Consider the following 20,723-nt stretch of genomic DNA (forward strand, 5'->3'; position numbering starts at 1 on the left):
TAGATCCCTGAGGAATCGCCACACTGACTTCCACAATGGTTGAACTAGTTTACAGTCCCACCAACAGTGTAAAAGTGTTCCTATTTCTCCACATCCTCTCCCTTTTATGATAAAGAATTTTAACAAATTAGTATAGAAGAAATATGTCACAACACAATAAATATATGTGTTATATATGACAAACATACAGCTATCATCATAACAAATAGAGAAAAGCTGAAAGCTTTTCCTATAAAATCTGGAAGAGATGATGATCTCCACTTTCAGCACTTCTATTCAACATATTACTTGAAGTCCTAGCCAGGGCGATTAGGCAAAAGAAAAAAAATAGGCAGAAATAAGCTGTACTTGCTTGCAGAAAACAACTTGAAATATAAAAAATCATAAACAAATGAATCTTATAAAACTCCTAAGCCTTCTCTTGATCCTAGAGTGCCTGGAAACCTTTATGGACTCAAAAATATAGGAAACCAAAACCACTTTTAAATAGACAAGTAGATAAATGTATGACTTTTAGATTCTTTCTCCAAAATTCTAATCTAGTACACACCCATAATATTTCTCTTCAATGAACTTTAGAAATGAACCTCTCCATTTTAGTATCAGTATTCTACTACCGACCACTGTTTTATTTCAATTTATCTCACTCCAAAACAGTTCTAAGACTCTTCTCAGAATTCAGACTCTCAAAACTCTAAATCTCATGACAAAAACCAGCTGTGAATCAAACTATAATTACAATAAAGATTATAGGCTGCTAAAGCTTCTTAAAGCTCAAATCATAATGCCTGCTACCATCAGAGAGGACAAGAATAATCTTAAAATGGATTGCATCCTAATATGACATGGTATAAATTCTGTATCTTTTGATCTTATACTTTAAAACATGTTTCTCAATTAAATGAATAGGATATATATACTCTAGCTAAATCAAACAAGGCAAACAGGATCTTTCTCCATAAAAATGTTATTCTGTTTTCTGTAAAAAGGAACAGATACACGTTAAACTATATAAACATCAAAATATTTTCAAAATGAGCAATCTTATCACTTAACTGCTACACCCACCAAATTCCCTACCTATACTGTCAATGCTAATACCCACCTGGGGGGTTGTAGTGAAGATTAAAGGGCCAAATACAGAACTAGTAAACAAAGGTAATCAGTATTTATTAGCTGTTTTAATTAAATTTGAAATCCCATGTAGAACATGTTCTGTAATACATAAATAAATAACCGTGTTCAAAAAGTTATTTAACTTTGAGATGGACATTTAGGCTAACTTATCACAGCTGACCCATCTAGAAAGAATTCTATTAAACATTATATTTCTTCAGGAACTATTACAAGACTATTTAGAATCAACACTAGTAATTTGTAATGCAGGTCATGAACATTTTTCAAAATAAAATCATCTCTTTTAGATCACAGATACAGAACTTTTTGACATTATCTGATAGTTCAAAACACAGTGCTTTGAACTGAGACAAAGTTCTTTTGGGAGGGAAATTCCCTAAAATATGTATATCATGCAAAAAACAAAAAACACAAACAAAATCTCTGTGGTCTATGCGAACACATACAAATTATTTCTCATGAAGACCATATGTTCATCACACCAGAAACGCAGAGCTCTATTAATTATGATCCCTATATCAGGATGATGGACACCACTCTGGATGACCTTCTGGGTGCCAGGGGGAGCTTCTTCAACCACCAATGAAATGCTTCCACCCAAAAAGTGACATTATTTCCACTCCCATCTTCACTGGTCCAAGCATGTCACTTGGTGACTCCTAACTTGACAGGGGCAGAGATGTGCAATCAGCAGTGCCCAGAAATAGAGAATTGAATACTAGACAATACACCAATGCTGCCATACTATCCATGGGGATCTTGGCAGGCTTGCATTGTAGAAAAGAGATGGGTTTAGATCAAAGTGATTATGAAGTAGAGGAGGTTCTGAAATTTTCATAAAAGGAATGCCAACTCTACCATTTGAATATATTGCCTCTAACATAACTCCCTCTTTAATCAGTAGCAGGGATCTTTATCCTCTCGCTGAAGAACGGTTTTATTCCAATACTTGCTAAAAGCTCAGTTGAGGCATGTAATAATTGAGGGAGACTAAAAACCATGTTAATTCTTCATCACTCTAGATTCTCCCCATTATTTATATCCCTCTTGCACCATCAGAAAGTGATATATACAGACCATAGTATATCATCTCTAAGCATAACTACCTATGATGCATTTAGAGTAGTTAGAAATGAGTTAAGAGCAAAACTATTTGCCTTCTTCTCTCACAGTAATTTGGTCAAGAAGATAATTCAATACTGAGTATTTAGCTCCTGTAACAGTAATTAAATCTAAAATATTTCTACTCAGAACTTTTGAGGAAAGGCCTTGAACTGCTCAGATGGGATAACTGAATTCACGTTACTCACCATCCTTATTTCCGTTAATATTATAACCTCCTTTATGCGTGATCAAGTATCACAAATATTACAGATTCAGAGTTATAAAAGAAACAATACACTACCAATTTTTTTCAAAATATGATGTCATTACCTAAATTCTGTAAGTCTTTATTTTTATACTTTAAAAAAGGGACTTTAAGGAGTATTTTTTTTTTCAGTTATGAAAGGTAGAATTTCATTTTAAAACCTCTTATTTGTATTTTCTAATATGCACTTATCTTTTGAAGAATTTAATCCCATAATTTACGTAAAGGAGAGTTATCTCTGAATTTATCATGCATATAATAACAAAATGAAAATAGCAAATAATGAATAATCAGTCTTAAAGAAAATGAAATCATTTAAAGAATTATTTCCACTGTCTTTCAATGGTATTGGAATATGATACTTACAAAGGTTCTGGGCAATTTTAGAATCTAAAAACTTAAGTTCTTTAATTTTTTTCTTAATCGATTTCTTCTCAATATCTTCCTCTTCTCTTTTCTCTGTAAAACCAAGAGTAGATCCATGTTAAGGGCACTAATTCATTCAAATACAAAAGTGTAAAAAGTGAACTTTTTATCATTAAATAAGCTAAAAAGGATGTAACTCTTCTAAATAAAAGTTATAAAAACAAATAAAACAATAGATATCCCAGGACCTGAACTGTTGAAGATAAAAAGTGGGAGCTTTTATGCCAGAGAAACTATGGAAAGTAAATATTTGAAGGTCTAACAGGAAAAACAAAAATAAAACTTACGTATACTATGGAAACCAATACAAATGGGTATAAGAATAACTACAATTAGCTCATTTGAATAGCATACAGGATACAGTTATAAAAATTAAAACACCTGCACTCAAGTTGCAAGTATATTAATTGGATTATATTTTTTAATTGGATTATGAAGCTAGCTCTAAGAATGCTAACTAAAACACAGTCATTTTATGTCTAATATACAATACCATTCTTATTTAAAAACATAGCTTATGGAAAATTAACAGAATAAATTTTATTGATTGCGAATGTTGAATCATCTATGCATCCTTGAAGTAAATCCCATTTGATCATACTGTATTATCTTCTTGATGTATTATTGGATTTGTTTTGCTACTATGTTGTTGAGGATTTCTGCATCTAAATTGGTCTAAATTTTCTTTTTATGTTGGGTCCTTGTCTTGTCTTGGTATCAGTGTAACGCTGGCCTTGTGGCATGAGTTAGGAAGAATTCTCTCCTCTTCATATTTTTGGAATAGTTTGAAAGGAATTGGTGTTAGTTCTTCCTCAAAACCTTGGTAGAATTCAATAGTGAAGCCATCCAGTCTTGTTGGAAGACTGATCAACTTCCTTACTCATTATTGGTCTGCTCAGGTTTCCTATTCTTTCTGATTCAATCTTGGTAGCTACGTGTCCAGAAATTTCTTCATTTCTTCTAAGTTTTCCAATGTGTTGACAAACATTTGTTCATAATTAGCCTCTAACAATCCTTTTTATTTCTGTGGTATCAGTTGTAATATCTCCTTTTTTGATTCTGATTTTATTTATTTGGGTTTTCTCTTTTTCTTCTAATGGTTTATCAATTTAATTTAAAAAAAAAACAACTTTTCATTTCTTTAATCTCATATTGTTTGTTTTTTGTTTTGAGAAAGGGTCTCGCTCTGTCACCCAGGCTGGAGTGCAGCAGCATAATCACAGCTCACTGCAACCTTGACTTCTCAGGCTCAATTGATCCTCCCACCCCAGCCTCCTGTGTAGCTGGGACTACAGATGTGTGCCACCACATTCAGCTAATTTCTTTTTATTTTTCACAGAGACAGAGTCCCACTATGTTGCCCAGGCTCGTCTTGAACTCCTGCCCTCAAGTGCTCCTGCCATCAAGTGATCCTCCCACCCCAACCTCCCAAAGTGCTGAGATTACAGGTGTGAGCCACCTCACCCAGCAATGTATCTTCTTTTTTTGTCTCTGTTTCATTTAGTTCTGCTCTGAACTTTATTATTTCTTTCCTTCTACTAACTTCGGGTTTTGGTTTGTTCTTTTCCTAGTTCCTTGAAATACATCACTAAGTTCTTGATTTGAAATCTATTTTTTTATGTAGGTATTTTTTGCTACAAACTTCCCTCCTAGTACTGTTTGTGCTATATTCTAAAGGTTTGGGTATATTTTGTTTCTACTTTAACTCATTTCAGAAATATTTTTTATTTTCTTAATTTTTTCATGACATGTTGGACATTGAGACCAATTGTCTAATTGGACATTAGAGAAGCAAGTTGTATAATTTCCATATTATTTGTAAAGTTCCCAAAGTTCCTGTTGTTGATTTCTAGTGTTACTCCATTGTGAGCTATAAAGATACTTAATATAATTTTGATTTTTTTAAAGTTGTTGAGACTTGTTTCCTGGCCTAACATATAGTCTATTCTGGAGAGTGTGTTCCACGAGCTGAAGAGAAGATGTGTGTTGTGCACCTATTGGATGCTATGTTCTGTAAATGTCTATTAGATCCATTTGGTCTACAGTGCAGTTTCAGATTGATATTTCTTTGACAATTTTCTCCCTAGATGGTCTGACAAATGCTGAAAGTTAAATTCTCCAACTACAACTATATTGGAGTGTCTCTCTCCTTGCAGATATAATAATATCTGCTTCAAACATCTGGGTGTTCTGGCACTGGGCATTCATACATTTAAAACTGTTATATTCTCATGCTGAATTGGTCCCTTTATCATTATATAATTATCTTGTCTCTTTTTATCTTTTTTGACAAAGTCTATTTTGACTGATACAAGTATAGCTTATCCCTGCACACTTTCACTTTTCATTTACATACAATACATTTTTTCAATCCCTTCGCTTTTAGTCACTGTGTATCTTTACAGGCGAAGTGAATGATTGTAGGCAGCATATATTTGCATCCCATTTTTTTAATCCATTCAGCCAGTATATAACTTTCAATTAGAGAATTTACACTACTTATAATCAAGGTCATTAATGGGAGAGCACTTAATTCTGTCATTTGGTTGATCATTTTCTGATTGTTTTGTATATCCCTTGCTCCTCTCTTCCTCTCTGTTTATCTTTGTAGTTTGGTGGTTTTCTGTAATAACAATATTTGCATTCTTTCTCATTTGTGTGCCTGCTCTATAGGGAGTTTTATACTTTTATGTGTTTTAACAGTGGTAGATACAGCTTTCTTTTGCTTCCAGATACATGACTCCCTTAAGCAGGGAGTCTAGTGGTGATGAATTCCCTCAGTGTTTGCTTGGCTGGAAAAGACTATTTCTCCCTCATCTCTGAAGAACAGCTATACTGAGTAAAGTATTCTTACCTAAAAGTTATTTTCTTTAAGCATTTTGTATGTATCATCCAATTCTCTCCTAGCCTGTAAGTTTTCTGCTAAAAAAATTGATGATAGTCTGATGGGGATTCTCTTATATGTGACTTGACACTTTTCTCTTGCTATTTTTATAAATCACTCTTTGCCTTTGACTTTTGAAAATTTGAATATAATATGTCTCACAGAAGAGTTTTTGAGTTGAATCTATTTGGGAATCTCTGAGCTTCGTGTATCTGGATGTCTATTTCTTTCCCAAGACTGAGAGTTTTCAGCTATTATTTCATTAAATAGGTTGTCTATGCCTTTTCCCATCTCTTCTCCTTCCAGTAATCCCAAAACACAAAATATATATTTGCTTAATTTTGTTCCACATGTCACACAGACTTTTTAAATCTTTTTCTCTATTTTTTTTTTTTTGGTTTGTCTGGGTTATCTCAAAAAACCTATCTTCAAACTCAGAAATTATTTCTTTTCCTTGTCTAGTCTACTGATAAAGGTCTTGATTGTATTTTTATTTCCTTTATTGAATTCTTCAATTCAAGAATTTCTATTTGACTTTTTTTTTTTGCATCTATTTCTTTGTTGAATTTCTCATTCTAATCAATTGTTTTCCTGATTTCTTTATATTGTCTACTTGTGTTCTCTGTGTTTCACTGAGTTTCCTTATGATCATTATTTTGAATTCCCTTTCAGGTCTTTTATAAATTTCTTTTTATTTGGGGTGTGCTATGGGAGAATTACTATGTTCCTTTAAGGTATCATGTTTCCTTTCTTTTCCCGGTTTTTTTTGTGTCCCTATAGTGATATCTGTGCACCTCCTGTAATAATCACTTCTAATTTTATAGAGTAGCTTTAATAAGCTAAGACTTTTTCCTGCAGATGTATTTACAGCATCGATTAAGTAGAGTGTTTGGGGTTTTGAGTGGGAGCAGTCACATAGTCTCTGTGTGATTTCTTCAGCCATAATCATCAGCAGTGTCTGAGATTTCCTCAGTGGCGTAGGCTGCAGTTGTTTGTGGAGGCTTTGGTATGACTTTCATAGTGATGAAGATGAAAAGCTAGACCCAAGGTGGGTCTGTCCTTGAGCCCAAGTGGCATCAAGTGGCATGTATATGGATACCAGCAGGCCCTAGTCACATCAGTCCTTCATCCCCTGGGCAGCAAACATAGGTTCTGGGAAGACTAGTCCTTGGGCCCCTGGGGGTTGTACTTGGGGACTGGCAGTAACAGTCAGGTGGCACATGTGATCGTATGGCAGTCCCACACTGGAGGTGGCGAGGTCGCTATTGGAAAAAAATGGGAACTTGATAACAAGAGTGTAGCAATGTGTTTTGGTAGATATGTAAATCACTAAAGGTAAAGTTCAAAATCTGAAATGGTCCAAAATCTGAAACTTTGAGCATCAAGATGACACTCAAAGGTTATGTTAAAAGGAAATGTTCACTGGAGCATTTCAGACTAGAGAGATTTGGGTTAGAAGTGCTCAATCAGTAAGTATTATGCAAACATTCCAAAATCTAAAATACAAAACACTTCTGATCCGAAGCATTTCAGATAAGGGATATTCAACCTGTATGTTACAATTATACATTTTGGTACATAGCATGAGGTAAGAATCAAATTTTCCATTTGATATTTCTGTGTCATTTTATATAATTAACCATCTGTCTCAACTGATTTTAAGTTACACTTTGATCATATACTTAGTGTCTAGATACGTTATTTCTATTTTTCTGGGCTACTAGTTCTGCTACATTATTCTCTGTGCTACTGTTAACACTGCTATCACCCTGTCTTAAGTACTATAGATTTATGATACATTTTATTCATTGGCTGTTCAAATTATTTTCTCCATATCTAAATTTTGTTCTTTTTTTTTTTTTTTTTTTTTTTTGAGATGGAGTCTTGCTCTATCGCCCAGGCCAGAGTGCAGTGGTGCGATCTTGGCTCACTGCAACCTCCGCCTCCCAGGTTCAAGCAATTCTCCTGCCTCAGCCTCCTGAGTAGCTTGGATTTACAGGCGTATGCCATTATGCCCAGCTAATTTTTGTATTTTTTTTTTTTTTTAGTAGAGACAGGGTTTCACCATGTTGACCAGGTTAGTCTCGAACCCCTGACCTCAAGTGATCCATCGGCCTCAGCCTCCCAAAGTGTTGGGATTACAGGTGTGAGCCACCGCGCCTGGCCCTCATTTATTTCTCCACATGAACTTTAGAGCAATCCAAAAGGTCTAAAAATAAAATCCATTTGAACTGTATTTGAATTGCAAGGTAATTGTAAATAGATTCTGAGAGATTTGATACCTTGATCATTTCCGAACTTCCTTATCATAAACATGGCATGTGTTTATAATTATTCAACTTAGCACAGTGTTCTTCATACATGACCTGTATATTTTACGTTAAGTGTTAGGTATCCAAAGGACATTTAATTTATACTCCTAGGTACTGTATAGAAACTTTGCCTAATTTTGTATACATGTTTTATAATCAGGATTTTACTTATTTTGTCTTTCATTCAGATAAAAAAATTTATTAAGCAACTAAAAGAGACTGTGTTAGGCAACAAAGATACAATGCTAGACAAGATAGAGAAATTCCTTGCCTCAAAGAATTTAAGGTCTAATAGAAGTGACTATAAAATAAATGACGATTATAATACATGGATGTATTAGTGATGTTATAGTGAAAACTACGCAAGAATAAAGAAGAGCACCCTAACCATGCATGTCAAAAATAGTCCTTTTGGGATAAATACCTAAGCAAAGCTTGAAAGGAAAAAGGAGTCAGCCAGGTAAGAAGGTGGGAGTATGTGGCAAAGACACAATAATAGAAGAATAGTATTTGAAGGTGTAAAGGTGCAAAAACTCTAAAGGCACTGAAAGACGTGAAGATAACAAGAACAGAAAATATTAAACAGAAATAAATGACACCAGAAATGAGTCAGGTACCAGATCACATAAGATATTTTAAGCCAGGCTAAGACATTTGGATTTTATTCTCACAGTAATGAGGAGCCACTGAAGATTTAAGCACATGAGACATCAGGAGAACTATATTTTAGGAAAAACTCAGGCTAAAGAAGGTGATTAGAAGAATGGCAAAAATCACAATAGAAGGGCAAGACTGAAGGAAGTTACAGTAATCCAAATGAAAGTAAATGGTACCTTCACCAAGGGCAATAACAACAGGGAAGGAGAGTGTGGATGAGTTACAAAAGTTGATTCTATAGTGGGAAATAGACTAATTACTGATCCAGCCCAAATTTGTCTCTTGAACTCCAGACTCGAATAACCAACTGCTCTCTCTCAACATCTTTATTTGGATGTCTAATGAGCACCTGTACTTAACATGCCCAAAAGCAAACTCCTGACATATACGTGCCCACCTCCATATCTGCTCTCCCAACTATTTTCTTCAGCTTAAAAAACGGGAATGTTCTTTTTTCTATTTTCAAGTCAAACGCTTGAATTTTGCTACTATTCCCCTCACAATAATATCCAATCCATCAGTGAATCTAGTCGATTCTAACTCCAAAATATTCACTAAAGTAATCACTCCTCACCATTGCCCTGGCTACAATTTCTCTTTTTGTGGCTAACATCTTTTTTCACCTGGACCACAACTGGTTTCTAACTAGTCTCCTTGCTTTCAGGCTTGACCAGCTGTAGTCTCGCCACTACAGTGCAGCAAGTGAATCCTGTTAAAAACTTAATGGCAAAGGCTTCACTTACTGCCTTATATAGAAAGCAAACTCTTCACCTGGTGTTCTGTATCACCATTGCTCTGCCTTTTTTCTCCTTCAAAGCACTTACTCCTTACATATCATAAATTTGATATTGTCCCTCTTCCTCCATTAGAAAATAACATCCTTAGAGGCAGAAACTTTGATTGTCACTATATTCTTAGCACCAGGATTAAAGCCTGGAACACATCAGGTGCTCAACAAATATCTTTTGGATGGACATACATATGGTCACTTGTGTGTATGTATGTATGAATCGGCAGAGTAAAAGAGAATAAAGAGGATACTCAGGCTTAAGCAATCAGATAGATGATAATGATAATGTTTATTTAGATAAACGATGGTGATGTTTATTTAATTCAGCAACAAATGAGGAACAGGTTTGGACTAGTCCAGTTTAAAACATGTTCAGTTCCAGAAGCTCTTGTATATCCACATAGTCATGTACAAGAGGCAGCTGGACATACAGATGTGGAGAAGAGAAAATGGGAATGATGATACAGGTATCAATCCTAGTAACTACTCCACTGACTGTCGCAGGTTTTCCAGGTACATATAACGACACTTTCATCTCCTTATTCCCAAAATTTAAACCTTGTTTCTGGTCTTGTTGTATTAGTTAAAATTTTCAGATGAAGGCTAATAAAAAAGTTAGTAGGATTCCCTTCCTTAACCTGACCAAATAGCAATCCTCAACTTCTCAGAAAATGTATACATTTTATTTTCTTGTCTTTATTCTTAAGAGCAGACTGTAACTTTTTAAAATGTTTACTTTTCTCATCATCAGTATCCTTTTACATTCTGAAACATTTCATAGTCTACCTAAAGAAAAACGTCAAAGACACAAGTAACCGTAAATTTTAAATCACATTTACTGAACACCTATTAAATACTGCACTGAATGCTTTCTGTTTCCGTTTCTTATATAATTCTCATTATAGTCATCCTAATACTACTACTACTATCGTTGTCATCACCATCATCACAATAAGGAAAAATAATGCTTAGGGTAATTTTAAGCAACAAATCTGATAAAAGAATGATGACCACCTGACTTGGACTCCAATATTCTTTTCACTATCTATGAAGTATGTTAGGTGTCATAGTTTAAAAAAAAACAAATACAAGCAACCTTCACCACTTCAACCTCCAAATAAGACACTGACATAATTTAACCAATTCTACCTTTTGAAAATAAAAATGACAAATTAGACTCTTACTGAATTTAATGTATCAGCATACTCAGGATGGTGAGTATACACCCAGTAAGGTAATCATCTTCTCCCATCTTCGCTGCTATCATATAATCATAGGATTGTTGGGACAAAGGACCAATGGAACTTAGATAGTGAGAATATGGACAAAGGGATACAAAGAAGCAGAATTGCCTAAGAGAGAAAACAACAGAAATTTTAAAACCAAAAAAGAAATACTTTTTTGTTGATATGAAGCCAGATAATGAGTCTATTATACAAAAAGACTGATTTGGAAAATCTTTCATATTGAGAGATAACAAAAGTTTCTTTGTTTTTTATTTTTTAATGCAATCAGGGCTGCATCAGTGGAAAACCAGCAAAAATGTTTTATGCAAAGATCACTGATAAAGCAGCACCTAAATGTTGACAACAATAAGGATGAATTAAAAACAAATGAGCATAAAGGAGGACATTTAGTGAGAATGAAGTTTTTGTACAAAATACTATTTCTGGTAGCCATGCTGGCAATACCTCCGGTAAAATACTAGCATGCCTGGAGGAAGGGCAGGGTCCTCTGTCTGGGAACTCAGGCCTGGAATCCTGACAGCAGGTTCTACATCCCAGCCTGCCACATGCTAGTAGCTAAACCTCATTATGGCTGTGATTGCTCACCTATGATACAGGGATACTGGCCCTCTACAAGTAGTTGTGAAAATGAAATGAGATGATAAATACCTTCATGTAACCCTCCCACTGTGGTGACAAAGAAGAGTACAATCAGAGTCCATAAACACAATTTAGCATTCAAGAGTAAAGCACACTTTAGGATCAAACCCATGAATCAGTGGAGCTACTCTTCTAAAGCCAGTACAAAATGCACTTACTCTGAAAGACTAGATTTTCTCAAATATAACATGAAACTCTGAATCATAAAGTCAGATTATTAGTGCCATCCATACTTGTGATCTAGCTTTGTTGCCATTAGAGTTTTGTGTTTAATTTTACTTCCTAGAGATGCTGCGTAAGGCTCCATTTTTCCAAGAGAAGATTAATACTGTTCAAAAACTGTTCTGATCACTGACACAGCATATGCCGCATTTTATAAGGGTTTTATGTCAGAATGAAGTCAAAGATGACAAAAGTTTCTATGTTGCCAAGAGCCATGAACTGAAAAAGTCTCTTTTAATTACATTTTCACTTCATTCTTCTTCTATTTTCAAAGTTTCAAAAATAGTAGCAAAATTATATAAAGAATATCATTTCAAAATCCTTTCTTTCATACTAAATTTTCCATTTAAAAATCATAATTCCATGTCACATGGTTATACATACTATTCCAGTTCATTTTCCATTATGTACTAATCAGATTGATTAAAAATATAGCTTTTTAGGAGTAAGATTTCATATAAATGTTATCATACATTATTTCACCATTGCAAAAGAAAAAAACACCTCAGAATATGCAGTTTTAAATGTTTTACCAGTCAGTATAGGCATAAAAGGTAATTAAAAACCAGTTTTCTCTTTCTATAACTGAGTATTTTAAATCAGTAAATGTTACTAATAAGTGTTTATTCTTCTTTTGTCGGTGCTCCCTGGTTAAATGCATCTTATGACAATATGCACTTAAAATATTACGCATTTTAAGTTTTTTTCTGGTATGCCTTTAGCATAGATATTATTAAATTTTGCATGTTAATGTTTATAATAAATTACCTTTTTAAATAGACTAATTACACTAGCCTTAAGAGGATGAAAATAAGTATATCTGATTAAATAAGCAAGCATTCTTCTCTATGACACAGAGAGAAGTCAATAAATTCAACTCAACTAAAAAAATAAAGTAAGCAAAATAATTTACCTAGAAAATGAAAAACACCAGTCTCTAATAGTCTTCAAATGGGGAGATGTCTATGAATTATTTGCATAATCGCTGTTATTTTTCTTTGCCTTCTAACTCAGGAGATTCTAAGAGGCTGATAAAGAGTATCAAAATTTAAAAGATACAAATTTTTGAACCAGAACAGCCCTTCAGTACGGACTTTAACCACCTCATTCTATAAATCAGGAAACCTAAGCACAGAGAATATAAGCTACATACTGAAGGTGGCACAAGGCTTGGCTATGAGCAGACCTGAGACCAGGAACTGACCACCACACAGCAAGCCTAGAGCATCCTCTGGGACAGGGAATCTGCATGAGGAAAGCAGTCTGCAACCAAGCACATTAGAAAGGATAACTCCCCACACTTTACATTTACACTTGTTCCAAATTTTCCCTTGCTGTACATGTTCACCAGGACAGTTAGTGGGAAACTGAATAGGCCTGAGGGAGGGAAGAGAAATGTTTAGTCTCCAGAACACAATGAACAGGATTTAAAGCTTTGGGAAATAACTACACAGTTGACTCTTGAACACGTGCTGCACTGCACAGGTACACCTATATGCAGGTATTTTTCAATAAATGTAGTCAGTTTTCCATATTGACAGACTCCCACTTGCGACCAAACACAGACTGAAACTACAGTATTCTCAAGAAGCAAAGCCTGTGGATATGGAAGGTCAACTGTAGGCTGGGAAGAACCAACTTTAGGACTTGAGTATGTGTGGATTTTAGTATTTGTTGAGTTCCTGGAAATAATCCCCTGCAAATACAGAAGGATGACTCTGGTTCCAAAGGAAAAGTCAAGAATGCGCCTATCACTACCTCTCAAGTATTGGGTAACTTTGCTTTGGATAGGCTTCAATTATTCAGCCATAGAGTAGAATGGAATATACTTGATAAACTTAAAGGTCAGAAATGGAGAATAGGCAAATGACAGAAAAAAACTAAATTTCTGAGAGTTAACAATATTGGTGGTTGATAGGACAATATGGTTTCAAAGAAGGTTTAGGTAGCTCAAAAGCAAATGATACAGAATACATGTGAAAAAAATTTGTAATGTTTTTATGAGTTGGCAATAGACCGTTGGGAAAATATCGAAGTAAATGCTTTGGTATTGAAAACCACATTGTATAAATCATTTTAGTCATATCTGGCTTCTCAAACCAAGTTTTAATATTTCTAGGCACATAAATAAATGGGTATGTACCTAACTACATAGAAAATAATCAGTGGAGAAACAGGCTATTTTTCTATTCAAATACTAATATATATGACTGCCATAACTAATCAGGGTATTTTACTAGCAAAAAGAAGTCTGTTTGACAATTCAAGGCTAAGAATTATATAATATATAGGAAGAGTAGCTAAAGCCCTAAATAAAAGTTTGTGAAACAGATTATTTCAACTGTAGCAATCATCAAAAATGTAGCAGATAAATGCGTATTTCTCTTTCTGTGACATTCTGTTTTAGCAGACAATGTCACAAAACAAATAGTCTTGAAGGTCTTTTTTCTGCAACTCAATTCCTACACAGACAGGAATAAGAACCTCACTACTTAATAAACCCTTCATTATGGGTATATCTAGATTTTTTTTAGCCATAGTCATATGTACAAAAGAACTGTTAAAGTATATACCTCAAAACAATAACGATTTTTACAAAGGCTACCTAAAGAATGCTTCCCCTACCTCTTTATTCCTATATGAAATTAAAAACCAAAATATTTCATAAAAACTGCTTAATATCCAAGGACCTTCTAAATTATAATAATTAGCAACTTTGCTCATCTCAAAAGTATGACCCCTACAAAAAGAACCATTTTATTGAGGTCTCCCTGGGTATAACCACCCCCTCATAACCAAAGATTTAACTAGCAGAAAAACAAGAGTTCAAATCAAATAAAATATTAACACCATTCAAATTCACAGATGAAACAGCTTTTTAAATTCACAAGCTATGGATTAGAGAGAAAAATAATCCTGAAAAGTTAAGCCTATTTATCACATATATCTTAGTGTTAACTGGGTTCATTACAATTTGATATGAGCTCTGACTGAATGGATCTAAGGACTGAGAGAAGAAAGCAAAAGATAACAGGAAAGAGTTCAAAACCCAACTGAAAGAAAACGGAATCCTGTTCTAACATCATCTCTCTTGGCTCATCACAACTTCTCCAGAAAACACCCATAAATTTTTATGTGTCCTCAAAATCTCACCACCATAAGAAATACTTCTAGTATCTGGCCCCTGTGAATTCTTCTTGAATGTTGGTGTTTCCCAATCATGGAATCATACATGTATATTCATAAAAAATAATTTTTCCAGCTGGGCACGGTGGCTCACGCCTGTAATCCCAGCACTTTGGGAGGCTGAGGCGGGCGGATCACGAGGTCAGGAGATCGAGACCACCCTGGCTAACACGGTGAAACCCCATTTCTACTAAAAATACAAAAAAATAGCTGAGCATGGTGGCGGGTTCCTGTAGTCGCAGCTATTCCGGAGGCTGAGGCAGGAGAATGGCTTGAAACCAGGAGGCAGAGCTTGCAGTGAGCCGAGATTGCACCACTGCACTCCAGCCTGGGCAACAGAGCAAGACTCCATCTCAAAAAAAAAAATAATAATAATTTTTCCACTATTTTTACGTATAACATTCTCTCATATGTTCGCTGATGGTAGAAATAAATCTCTGCTAGAATAAAGTACAAAACCAACTCTGAAAGTTAATGTATGACATACAAAGACATATACAAAAGAAAGTTCAAGAGAGGAGAAAAGTCATGAATGAGAACTCAGTGTACATTCCTAATTTAGAAGAATTAAATCCAAATGATAACACAGGTAATTCAGGATCTCTAGCATGGTGTCGAATGGAAAGAGTTGATAAACCAGCTTACTAGTATTTGTACACACAATGCTAAGCAACTTGAGACTAGTAAAAGTAACAATACATTATATTAACAAACAGAAAAAAAGCAATGCCACATTAAATCACAGGCAGACCATCCTGGTGTATTCCTGGGGAAAACAGAACACAATCATCAAAACAGCCAGAGTGATTATCCAAAACTTGATAGAAGGGAAGTGATCTGACACAAAAATGACCATTATTCCAAAATACTGAAAAAGAATTGACTGATAGCAAAATGGTCAAGCTTAAGTAGTAGAATTTTACAATAAACTTACTTCTATATTTGATGACAGCATGCCTATAGTTTTGTGATCTTGTATTGGGAGGGGGGGAGGGGGGAAGGGGGGGAGGGGAGGGAAAGCAAAAAAAAGAAAGAAAGAAAATGCTTTATTGTATGGGGAATGGGGTGTGGGTGTGCCAGGGTAGAAAAGAGGAGGAGAAGGTAGAGACAATACCTAGGTATTTGTTCAAATGAACTCAACTTTTATTATCTAGACTCTCTGATACGTAGTTATCCTCTCTCTCTGCTTTTATATTCTTGTTTTTGATAGCCCAGTTGGGAATTCAAGTCACTTGCCCAGTTTCTCAGTTATTGAATCTTTATTTCTCTGTGCTCTAAGAATAATGCCCCAGTTAGCATTCCAGATCATTATGGTCTACAATTGGTCTAGATAATTGGAGTTCCATTATTTGCCTGATCTGTATTCTAGAATAAACTATTCTGTGCTAGTTTCTGTCCCCACAATCTCTTGAATTTGGAATTTTTATTAATCTGGGCTGTTAAAATTTGTAGTTCTATGTTATCTTACCTTCTGGCTGGAGCTTGTGTTGTGTACATCTTATATAGCTATTTATAATACCCGGCTTGCAGTGACACAGGCCTGTAATCTCAGCACTTTGGGAGGCCAAGGCTGGCGTATTGCTTGAGGCCAGGATTTCAAGACCAGCCTGGGCAACAAAATGAGTACTCATCTCTACAAAAAACCGTAAAAATTGGCTGCGCATAGTGGTATGTACCTGTAGTGCTAGCTACTCAGGAGGATGAAGTGGGAGGATCACTTGCGCCCAGGAGTTTGAGGCTGCAGTGAGCTAAGATCATGCCACTGCATTCTAGCCTGGGCAACAGAGGCAGACCTTGTTTTGAAAAAAATAAAATTAAATTAATAAAATGCCCAGCTCACACACAGAACTCTTTTCCACTGTACCATCTAACTGCAGCCCAAATGTTCCAACACTTCCCTAGTAGTATAAGGAGGTGAAGTTAAACGAAGACTAGCAGGATTCATTTTATATTGTGATTAGAAAATGATATCTTAAAAAATAATCTTCCTATGAGAGAGTAGAGAATGGGGAGTTATTGTTTAATGGGTACGGACTATCAGCTGGAGAAGATGAGAAGTTCTAAAGACGGAGGGTACTGATGGATGCACAACGTTAGTGTTGCTAATGCCACAGAACTGTACAGTTAAACATGGTTAAAACAGTAAAATTTTGTTATGTATACTTAACCACAACATTTAAAAATAGAAAAAATTTCTTTATGAGGCTTGATTTCAAATCACTCATTTTAATTTGACCTCTTGATTTGAAAATTTATGTAGGAATGATGTCGTTAATATTTTGCTGTGTCAAATGAAGAACAAAAATCTAAGTGGCTGTAAATTTAATCAGACCAAACTGGGATCATTTAAAATGTATACGTTCTTTCCCAAGAGCTGTTCAAAGGCAGAGTTGGTCCTTATTCACTGCACACCTCAAACTTATACATCAGTTTGACTATTTATATGATGATATAGATAATGCTGTTACAAAATAATGATTTCTCTTCTACCTCTCACCCGGATTACCTCTCCAAATTGTACAAAGAATTTCATTATTGGGCAATTCAGTGTTTCAAGAACCTAATCACATTTCTATTTCCTTGAATACCCAGCTCTCAGATTTCTAAGCTTATAGTAGCCCATATCAATTACTCCGTCATTAAAGGTGCATAGTGATAAAGCCAGGGCAGACTTTTACAGGAAAGGAAGATCTTCATCTTTTCCTACACAGAAACTGACTCTCTTCAGCTTCTTGTTCTTTGTCGCATAAAGACAGGTGGCACATGGATAATGTATAGAATTCGATTCTGGAAAGAAAACCCAAGCCATCCTCATGCTTAAAAGCCTCAAACCATTTACCCAGGACCAGAGACCAGCGAGATGTATTTGGAATATTCAGAAAAAAGCCAAGTTAACAATGAAATGGCTCTTTATCTAGGTTTGTTGTGGATCCCTGTATATTGACTCATACTGACTATGGCAAAGTCACCTTTTATTTTCTAGTTAAACAATACATATGTATATGTATATACAGGGAGAATGAGGTGTGTGTGTGTATCACTAAGGAATCCCACAGGAAAAACGGAGAGCTAAGCCAAGTTAGGATTCAGAAATCCCTGGATGGTTTATAATCCTCCAAGCCCCAACAAAAACTCCAAAGAATATAAAATAAGCAATACTTTCATCCCCTTGCCAATGTCCATATTCAAAGTTAGGCTACTTATAAAATCAAAATCTCCCAATGTTTTCGAGCCTGCCCCCACCCCCCTAAACAATCTTACCTTCAGCGTAACAACCAAATCTGCTATTAAACAGAATGTACTTAACAGAGCTGTGTTGTGAAATGGGGAGCGAAGTAACCTTTCATTAATGGGAATGCAGGGGCTTAAATTGTATTAGAAATCTCACTTTAAACTCAATTACTTTACAATTATGCTTGGCCACCTGACACTTGGGCAGAGAATTAACATCTTAGTGAAGCAGAATCTTTACAAGAACTGAAATATCTCTTACTGTAAACTCCCCAACCTAACTAATTAAAAACTATCTTTAACTTTAAATGCTTCATGAAAATGTCAGACAGTAAAAGTTATTGTTCGAAAGACATACGCCAACAAGCCAACGCAGAACAGAAACACAATACTAAACAGAAAACCTCTGACATCCAGGAACACCTATTAATTGGGACTCTCTGGCTCATGTCAAAATTTCTAATCTCTAAAATGTTTTAATAAATCATATTCATATGCTTAAGACTATTTTACTTCATGTTGGAAACATCAAATCTGTGTTTCACATAATTTCTTGAATTTCTGAAAGACTCAAATCCTTTTTTTCCCAATTAAAATGGTAGGTGGGATATCATCTAATGGACAGTGGAATATCATCTAATTAAAAAAAATCTCCAATAAGAAACTATTATTTCCAATAAGAAAACTAACCCATAAGAGGCTAAGGGCCTGGCAAATGAAAATAAGGACTCTGGACTCTCATTCTTGTGCTTATGCCATCCTGGCCATTCAAAGCCTATCTAGCCCATCAGTAGAAACTGCAAATGTGATGACAAAAGAACTAAATGGAATTAAAGGCAGAATGACTAAGATTCATTCTACCCTGCAGAGAAAGTGGAGCCAGATAATAATTGCAGATGATAACTGGAGATTAATATTTTTCTTTCCTGAAATTTGTCCCATAGCCTTGCCATTTCAGGATCAATGGCATTTATTTCCTCTGGGGAGAAAAGATAAACCTTAGAATAAGAGGTCATTCCTCAGCACTGAGTATAAAATTAGATTTCTGTTAATATCTACAGTGAGACAATAGTCTTGAAAGCTATGTGGTTCAATTGCAAAAGCTGGGTACTTACAGGAAAAAAAATTAATGCAGTCACAAAACATTCCTTTAACTATATAAAACTGAGAATAGGGCCCTACTATAAGCAGTGGCTAGGAAGGATGCAGCATATGAGAAAAGGACAGAGTGTCAGACATAGGGAAGACACAAAAGCCCTTCCTGGGCCAAGAGAGAACTAGCAGGGGATCAGAAGGACAAGATCAGAATTCATATACACCTCTGGAGGGTGTGCTGTCTTCCTCCTCCCTCATGGTGCAAGGCCACCTGGGGAGTAACTCCAAAGAATAACTAAACTAAATAACTAAAAAGATATTGGAGACCCCAGAGCAGAGGGTATTTGTGGCCAGCTTCCTGTCTGGACCTCCACAGGAAGACCGTCTCACAGAAGCCTCTACCAATACGGGGCAAGCGCTAGAGAACAAAAACAGTGCATAGTAAGTTTAGACAAGTGTGCTTGTGACAATATCTTGCTTTGTAAATGGTTAATGGGAGATGTAAAAGCACTAAAAGAGTCAGCGGAGATATTTTCAAAAAATATTTACTACGTCGCGCTAGATTTTTCAAGTAACAACTGAAAAATTTTCATTGGATATAAAATCCCCTGCAACTCAATTCGGAAAAAAATCTATACTAGCAGCAAATATTATATTTCATATTTCAAAGAATAAGGCAGCAAGAAGGACGGCAAAAAAATATGAATTTCTTCCCAATATGTACATGCAAAGGCCCAAAGGGATTATAACACATAAACCACGTATTTCTATTGACCTGTATAATACCTTATCTCAAATTATCAAATTTAACACCTTATCCCCATACTTAGCTCTTTTGGCTTAGTTTCTCAAATACTCATAATGATTTCTCAGCTTTTCACAAGCTGCTCCTTCTAAGCCTGAAGAAGATATATATGATTTTTCACTTCATCAATTACTTCCATCCTCACATTGGAGCAAATATTCCTCAGGATAACCATTACACAGATTTCCTTCATTACAAATGAGTGTCCCTTTTGATCACAGGCACCATTTGGAATAATTAACTACCAAATATATTGCTTTCTGAATGGAGTTTATTGAATTAATGGAACCCTGTGTACGTAATATACTTGACAAAAATTTCTTTCACTTTGAAAAGCTAAGGTCATTTCTAAGCTGTAACTTTAAAAATAAAACAAATGACTCACAGATCTTGCAACAATTTTTTAGATTCATTTATATTGACTAAGGCAAAGTTGCCTTTTTATTTTCTAGTTAATACACATCAAAATATAAAAGGATTTTTAAAAAATCTAAACATGCTATTCCAGCTAATTGCCATATTAGTCTAGATTTGTCCCCTAGGAAAAGATACTGACTTTTTAAAGTTCATTGTGAAACAATTCAAACAATATAAAAGTACAATTTTTAAAAAGTAAAGTTTCCCCACACATTAATACAAATATTCCCCAAAGGAAACTATTGAAATGATAGTTATTGTTAACAAAAGCTACTGCTGGTAGCCTTCTGAAAGGCCACACATATA

General features: G+C 35.1%; 1 protein-coding gene across 8 annotated transcripts in view; it reads right to left on the reverse strand.

Annotated features, from left to right (window-relative positions):
• DIAPH3 (diaphanous related formin 3) overlaps nt 1–20,723 on the reverse strand; it is a 502,965-nt gene that overhangs the window by 259,759 nt on the left and 222,483 nt on the right. For all 8 annotated transcript variants that reach the window (XM_032150983.2, XM_058437956.1, XM_058437951.1 and 5 more), the window contains one exon: nt 2,873–2,965. In XM_032150983.2, the coding sequence (XP_032006874.1) occupies nt 2,873–2,965 (93 nt within the window). The remainder of the gene's footprint in view (nt 1–2,872; nt 2,966–20,723) is intronic.

This window comes from Hylobates moloch, unplaced genomic scaffold (genome assembly GCF_009828535.3).
Source record: "Hylobates moloch isolate HMO894 unplaced genomic scaffold, HMol_V3 SCAFFOLD_4, whole genome shotgun sequence".
NCBI lineage: Eukaryota > Metazoa > Chordata > Mammalia > Primates > Hylobatidae > Hylobates > Hylobates moloch.